Source organism: Astyanax mexicanus, chromosome 4 (assembly GCF_023375975.1).
Source record: "Astyanax mexicanus isolate ESR-SI-001 chromosome 4, AstMex3_surface, whole genome shotgun sequence".
NCBI lineage: Eukaryota > Metazoa > Chordata > Actinopteri > Characiformes > Acestrorhamphidae > Astyanax > Astyanax mexicanus.
In genome coordinates this window covers 1,916,684-1,924,693 of record NC_064411.1, presented here as the reverse complement: position 1 = coordinate 1,924,693, position 8,010 = coordinate 1,916,684, and the positions used below count along the sequence as shown (strand labels likewise).

At 41.2% G+C, this 8,010-nt stretch overlaps 1 protein-coding gene across 6 annotated transcripts in view; it reads right to left on the bottom strand.

Moving 5' to 3' along the window:
• Positions 1–744: 744 nt before the first annotated feature.
• Positions 745–8,010, bottom strand: part of LOC111189602 (translation initiation factor IF-2-like) — a 117,075-nt gene continuing 109,809 nt past the window's right edge. For 3 of the 6 annotated variants that reach the window (XM_049478371.1, XM_049478369.1, XM_049478370.1), the window contains exons 2-6: positions 7,395–7,467; positions 6,660–6,767; positions 6,434–6,547; positions 1,021–1,128; positions 745–886 (exon numbers count right to left, since the gene is read on the bottom strand). In XM_049478371.1, coding sequence (XP_049334328.1) covers positions 769–886; positions 1,021–1,128; positions 6,434–6,547; positions 6,660–6,767; positions 7,395–7,420 — 474 coding nt within the window. In that variant the 5' untranslated portion in view covers positions 7,421–7,467 and the 3' untranslated portion in view covers positions 745–768. The remainder of the gene's footprint in view (positions 887–1,020; positions 1,129–6,433; positions 6,548–6,659; positions 6,768–7,394; positions 7,468–8,010) is intronic. The other 3 variants (XM_049478372.1, XM_049478375.1, XM_049478374.1) reach the window with 1 other exon arrangement.

Sequence of the window (8,010 nt, the reverse complement as noted above, 5' to 3'; positions counted from 1 at the left end):
ACGCACAGCTGAAGGCATGTGTCCTCTTTCCAGGCGGTTAAAGGTGGAATATGGAGCTACACTAGAGTTTATTTCCTCCATTAAAGCTCTCAGTTAAAATCAGTTCCTCAGCACATTAAAATATTCTCATTTATACTGACATTAGCAATAAAGCAAAATATGATCTAGCCTGCCAGACACAACACACTGCACAGTGATTGTTGTCCCCTTCCCAAGGGAACTACCAGCATTAGAAAAGTAGAAATAATTAATCATAGAATATTGTTGTGATTAATACAATGAATGTTTTTAATATGATTAATATAACTTATATAAATATAATTTAGTTTTGCCAATCTAACACTTATTCAAGAATATCTGGTAGGTCACATGGTTCACTGTTAAAAATTTGAACGTAGAGTTTAATGTTAAAATATTAAATATATTGTTTTCGTTAATATATTTAGTAAGCAATTATTATTAGAAGTACAATTTATTACAGTATAATACTTTTCTAAACATGTTTTTGAATAATGCAAAACACTTTTTTATTTCTGACAAAATAACGAAATAATTATTTTAGATATCGTTTTTATCAGTATCGCACACCCCTAATATAGATATATGTGCAATTCTCCAACCTGTAGCTGATATTGTAATTTACTCTCATTATTCAGGTCAGCCAGTCTAATCTGAACCCCGCCTCCCAATCACATGTGTGTGTGTGTGTTATATGGTTTAAGAAGATAAATTATTGTAAAAATCAGTAAAAGGGTTTTGGTGTTTCACTCACTGTGGGTCAGAGGTCATATCTTCACTGCTGAAATCAGGTCGACGTCCGATGGACGCGTCACTCTTCATAGAAACACAGCTGGGTTCTGGAGAAGCTCCTCTCTGGGTTTCAGTTCTGTTGACATTAAACACAGTGAAACTCCAGCATTTACACAGTGAAACTCCAACACACAGCACATCTTTAATAAAGATCAGGAACTGAAGAGCTTCACTCTCAGAACAGAACAGTAGTTTAGAGCAGTGATGTACCGAGACCCAGAGCTTCCTCCTCCACTGCTGAACTCTGGAGGATTCTTCATGGACACATCACTCTTCATAGACACTCCACTGGGGGCTGGAGATGCTGCTCTCTTCTCCCTGTAAACAGATCTTCATGATGATCCATGATGAGAGTAAAGTGTGGAGTAATGTGATGTCACAATGTCATCACCTGATTAGATCATATTTACTATATGTATTTTATAGATCTGTGACTAGTTAATAACATGTATTGGTAAGAGCTACACAATTACACAATTATACTGTATTATAAACTACAAGGTTCAGTGGTGTGAACAGGTGTTTGCCCCCTTCCTGATTTCCTGATTTTTTTATATTTTTCACACTTAAATATTTTGGAACATCAAACCAATTTAAATGTTAGTCAAAGACAACACAGGTAAACACAAAATGCTAATTTTAAATAAAGGTGTTTTTAATTAAGAGAGAAAAAAAATCCAAACCTACATGGCCCTGTGTAAAAAAAAGTGATTGCCCCCTTGTTAAAACATACCGTCACTGTGGTTTCTGACACCAGAGTACACTGTCTCTAGCCACACCCAGGCCTGATTATTACCACACCTGTTCTTAATCGGGACATCACTTAAATAGGACCTGCCTGACAAAGTGAAGTTCACCAACAGATCCTTAAGAGCTACACCGAGATCCAAAGAAATTCAGGAACAACTGAGAAAGAAGGTAATTGAGATCAATCAGTCTGGAAAGGGTTTTAAAGCCTTTTCCAAAGCTTTGGGAATCCAGGGAACCACAGTAAGAGCCATTGTCCACAAAAGGCGAAGACATGGAACAGTGGTGAACCTTCCCAGGAGTGGCCGGCCGCCCAAAATTACCGCAGAAGCGCAGCGACGACTCATCCAAGAGGTCACAAAAGACCCCACAACAACATCCAAAGGACTGCAGGCCTCACTCGCCTCAGTTAAGGTCAGTGTTCATGCCTCCACCATCAGAAAGAGACTGGGCAAAAATGGCCTACATGGCAGAGTTCCTAAACGAAAACCACTGCTGAGCAAAAACAACATTAAAGCTCGTCTCAGTTTTTCCAGAACACATCTTGATGATCCCAAAGACTTTTGGGAGAACATTCTGTGGAGCGATGAGACAAAAGTTGAACTCTTTGGAAGGCGTGTGTCCCAGTACAGCTGACGTAAAAGAAACACTGCATTCCAGAAAAAGAACATTATACCAACAGTAAAACATGGTGGTGGTAGTGTGATGGCCAGGGCCTGGAAGACTGTGATAAATGGAACTATGAATTCCACTGTCTACCAAAAGATCCTGAAGGAGAATGTCCGACCATCTGTTCGGGATCTCAAGCTGAAACCAACTTGGGTTCTGCAGCAGGACAATGATCCAGAACACACCAGCAAGTCCGCCTCTGAATGGCTGAAGAAAAACAAAGGGAAGACTTTGGAGTGGCCTAGTCAAAGTCCTAACCTGAATCTGATTGAGATGCTGTGGATGATCTTAAAAAGGCAGTTCATGCTGGAAAACCCTCCAATGTGTCTGAACTACAACAATTCTGTAAAGATGAGTGGAGCCAGAATTCTTCCACAGCGCTGTAAAAGACTCATTGCAGGTTATCATAAACGCTTGGGTGCAGTTGTTGCTGCTAAGGGTGGCCCTACCAGCTATAAGGTTTAGGCGCAATCACGTTTTCACACAGGGCCATGTAGGTTTGATTTTTTTTCTTCCTTAATTTTTTTCTTCCGGCGCTGTTCGAGTGGCAGCCAGTTACAGCAGCTCCTTTTTCTCTTGTTTTTCTCTCTTTTTTTATAGTTTAAGTACTTTTTAAACTGTCCGCACACCATGGACACTAAACTGGTCAAGCTTGCGCTTTTCTTTGTTTTGTTTTTCTGGCACATTACACACGCGACCGCGGATCCAGCAGACAGTCTCTTTGTTTATAGCCGGGATCAGCTGTTAGCCTTTAGCATAACAAGGCTACCTCCAGGGGAGCAGCCCGAGATCCCCCGCGAGCTAAAGAGGAGGCGGCGGGGGTGTCGTGCGGGTGCTCAGCGGCGCGCGAGAAGGAGACGCTACAAACCCGTTCTTCCTTCTGTCATCATGGGGAATGTGAGATCTCTCCCCAATAAGATGGATGAGTTGGCGGCGCTGACCCGACACCAGAGGGAATTCCCTGAGTGTAGCGTTATGCTGTTTACAGAGACGTGGCTAACAGCGCTAGCTCCGGACACGCTCGTCTCTCTGGATGGATTTCACCTCATACGGGCGGACAGGACAGCGGAGAGCGGTAAGAGGAAAGGAGGAGGACTGGCAGTGTTTGTGAATGATAGATGGTGTAATCCTGGGCACATCACTATTAAAGAGCAAATCTGCTACAAGGACATTGAACTGTTAGCCGTTAGCATGAGACCGTACTATCTCCCACGGGAATTCACGCACGCTATCGCGATAACTGCGTACGTGCCGCCGTCTGCTAACGCTGATACTGCCTGTGACGTCCTGCACTCAGCTGTGAGCAGGATTCAGACCCAACACCCACAGGCCCTCCTTGTGATCTCAGGAGACTTTAACCACTGCTCTCCATCCTCAACCCTGTCTACCTTCACCCAGTAAGTTACCTGCCACACCAGAGACAATAAATCACTGGACCTGTTCTATGCCAATACAGAGGGGGCATATGACTCATCACCCCTCCCCCCTCTAGGAAGATCAGACCACAACCTGGTTCATCTCCTGCCTGTGTACAAACCTCTCGTACACAGAGAACCAGCTGTCACCCGCACTGTGAAGAAATGGACTGCAGAGACTGAAGAGGTTCTGAAGAGCTGTTTCAGCACGACACTGTGGGAGGAACTGTGTGATCCTCACGGGGACGATATTGAGGGCCTTACACAGTGCATCACGGACTATGTCAACTTTTGTGTGGAGAACACTGTACCCACCAAAACTGTGCGGTGTTTCTCCAACAACAAACCATGGATCAACTCTGATATTAAAGCTCTCCTGAAGGAGAAAAAGAGGGCTTTTAAATCAGGTGACAAGGACAGAATGAAATCTGCACAGAGGGAGTTAAGACGAAAGATCCGGGATGGTAAAGCCAGTTACAGGAGGAAGGTGGAGGACCAACTGCAGCAAAATAATGTCAGCAGAGTCTGGAATAGCCTCAAAACTATTTCAGGCCACAGGAAACCTGACTCTCAGGCAGTGGGGGATCAAAAATGGGTAAACAAACTCAATCTGTTTTTCAACAGGTTTGATCACGCACCTACTCCCCCCACTGCACAAATATCACTGCAGAAATCTCCCCGTCTGGCACTACCAGCATGCTGCCCTACACCCACCCCTCCCTCTCTCAACCCAAAGTCACCACCAGATGGATCCTCTGCTGACACAAGCTCCAGCACTCAGCCCCCACAATCCAGCCTTACACTCACAACATCCCAGGTGAGATGTGCACTCAAGAAGATTAAGGTCAGAAAGGCTGAGGGTCCAGATGGCATCAGCTCAAGAGTTCTGAAGACCTGTGCCAACGAGTTGTGCACTGTGACCCAGTACATTTTTAACCTGAGCTTGAGGCTAGGGAAGGTTCCACAGCTGTGGAAAACATCCTGTGTGGTACCAATTCCAAAGACCACGCATCCAAAAGACCTCAACAGCTACAGGCCAGTGGCACTTACATCTCACCTGATGAAGACCCTGGAGAGACTGCTCCTCATCCACCTTCGCCCCCTGGTGAATTCATCAATGGACCCACTTCAGTTTGCCTTTCAACCTGGCATTGGAGTGGAAGATGCCATCATCCACCTGCTACACAGATCTCTGTCCCACCTGGAGAATGCTGGGAGTACAGTGAGAATCATGTTCTTTGATTTCTCCAGTGCTTTCAATACCATCCAACCCATGCTCCTGAAGGACAAGCTGGAGGTCACAGGATTGGACCATCACCTCACCACCTGGATTCTGGACTGGATCTTACTAACAGACCGCAGTATGTGAGGACGCAGGGCTGTCAGTCTGACATGGTCATCTGCAGCACGGGGGCTCCACAGGGAACAGTTCTTGCTCCTTTCTTGTTCACCCTCTACACTGCAGACTTCAAGTACAGCTCTGCCACTGAAACTCAGGGGTATTTATACTCAAACGTTCAGGTGAGCAATCAGTAGCTGGGTGAACCTTAACGCTGTAGCTTCACATGTTCTGATGAGTCATTGTAGTCCTGAAAGCGAGAATGCTGGGAAATGGAGTTTCTGGGTTTGTCAGTCCAGAGCAGACTGACAGCGTCAGGACTGACAAAATTTTTCTTAAAGGTTAAAACAGAGCTTTACCTTCTAATAATGTAAATAAAGATTTTTGTCTCTCTCTTTTTCTGAAGTTTTGACGTACGTCAAAGAACCTGTTGCTTTGATCCACTGTGTCAATGCTTAACTTGTTCTACAATTAACACAATATTTAAATAGATATAAATGATGAACAGTGCCAATCAGCAACAATGTGAATGTAATTGGAAAGGAAACAGCTAAAAAGTTCTCCAGAATTACTTAACAAAATATGTTCTAAAGTGTATTCTAATTTATACTGAATACATTACTGTTCTATGTATTGTACGACAACACATTCTCCCATTCCTGGATGTATGCACACACAAACACGCACAGCTGAAGGCATGTGTCCTCTTTCCAGGCGGTTAAAGGTGGAATATGGAGCTACACTAGAGTTTATTTCCTCCATTAAAGCTCTCAGTTAAAATCAGTTCCTCAGCACATTAAAATATTCTCATTTATACTGACATTAGCAATAAAGCAAAATATGATCTAGCCTGCCAGACACAACACACTGCACAGTGATTGTTGTCCCCTTCCCAAGGGAACTACCAGCATTAGAAAAGTAGAAATAATTAATCATAGAATATTGTTGTGATTAATACAATGAATGTTTTTAATATGATTAATATAACTTATATAAATATAATTTAGTTTTGCCAATCTAACACTTATTCAAGAATATCTGGTAGGTCACATGGTTCACTGTTAAAAATTTGAACATAGAGTTTAATGTTAAAATATTAAATATATTGTTTTCGTTAATATATTTAGTAAGCAATTATTATTAGAAGTACAATTTATTACAGTATAATACTTTTCTAAACATGTTTTTGAATAATGCAAAACACTTTTTTATTTCTGACAAAATAACGAAATAATTATTTTAGATATCGTTTTTATCAGTATCGCACACCCCTAATATAGATATATGTGCAATTCTCCAACCTGTAGCTGATATTGTAATTTACTCTCATTATTCAGGTCAGCCAGTCTAATCTGAACCCCGCCTCCCAATCACATGTGTGTGTGTGTGTTATATGGTTTAAGAAGATAAATTATTGTAAAAATCAGTAAAAGGGTTTTGGTGTTTCACTCACTGTGGGTCAGAGGTCATATCTTCACTGCTGAAATCAGGTCGACGTCCGATGGACGCGTCACTCTTCATAGAAACACAGCTGGGTTCTGGAGAAGCTCCTCTCTGGGTTTCAGTTCTGTTGACATTAAACACAGTGAAACTCCAACACACAGCACATCTTTAATAAAGATCAGGAACTGAAGAGCTTCACTCTCAGAACAGAACAGTAGTTTAGAGCAGTGATGTACCGAGACCCAGAGCTTCCTCCTCCACTGCTGAACTCTGGAGGATTCTTCATGGACACATCACTCTTCATAGACACTCCACTGGGGGCTGGAGATGCTGCTCTCTTCTCCCTGTAAACAGATCTTCATGATGATCCATGATGAGAGTAAAGTGTGGAGTAATGTGCTCCTTTACTAAAACTTATTCACAGGTTCCAGACTAACTTCTTCATAACTGTCCCAGAAGCGTCTCGAAGCTTTCTGTCAGCTGCCCCAAACTGAAAAACGCTCGTCTAATAAATATACTTATTTTAATTTCTTTAACAATTCTGTTTAATATATTTGTGTTTTTTATGATGTCACAATGTCATCACCTGATTAGATCATTTTTACTATATGTATTTTATAGATCTGTGACTAGTTAATAACATGTATTGGTAAGAGCTACACAATTATACAATTATACTGCATTATAAACTAAAAGGTATATTTTATACTGAACTCTAACAGAGATACAGATCAGAACAGAATAGAACAATTCTTTCTGTGAGAAGCTTCATTCCACAGCTTTAATAACAAACCCAATCACTTCCATCTGATCTATATAAATGCAGCACATCAGGATTTCCTCATTTCTAATGCTGATGTAAACCCATTTTATAACTGTAAAATATGCAGATCACAGCTCCAGGATTAGAGCTGAAACCATTACAATATAAAACTACTTTACATATTAAACCCATCACTTCATTTACTCACTTGCTGGAGTTCTGAAGATCCATCATTTACTCTTCTTCATTCACACACAGCTGAACACTGCCGACACCGACCCCTGAGAACAGATCAGCTGTTACAATAAAACCTTTATTCTTACAATAATGACATTATCATCAGAACTGCATTAAACAATACCTGATAAACTAACAAAACAAACCAAACAGAGAACGATACATAACAGTGTGATTTACCCTCATTACACATTATTCTACTGATTACAGAAACATTTACTGTTATTATAATGATTATAATTTAATTATTATTAGTAATATTACTGCATTACACAACATTATAAATATACACACTGTTCTATTATTAATAATGACATTATTATTATGTTACTGAATCAGAATAGAGAGATTATTTAAGTATAATATAAAACAGCAGGATTAAAAACACTAACACACCACGTGATCTTGAGCTCCATTGCTCCCCCTGCTGGTTGAACAGCGCTACTGCATATAAACACGCCTTTATAGCAGTTCCGGTTTTTATCTCCCCAACAGATCAAAGCCCACATTAAGCAGTAATGCGCTTTAAACAGCATAAACTACACTGTGATCAATAAATATCAATCTATATCTGCGCATTTCTCTTC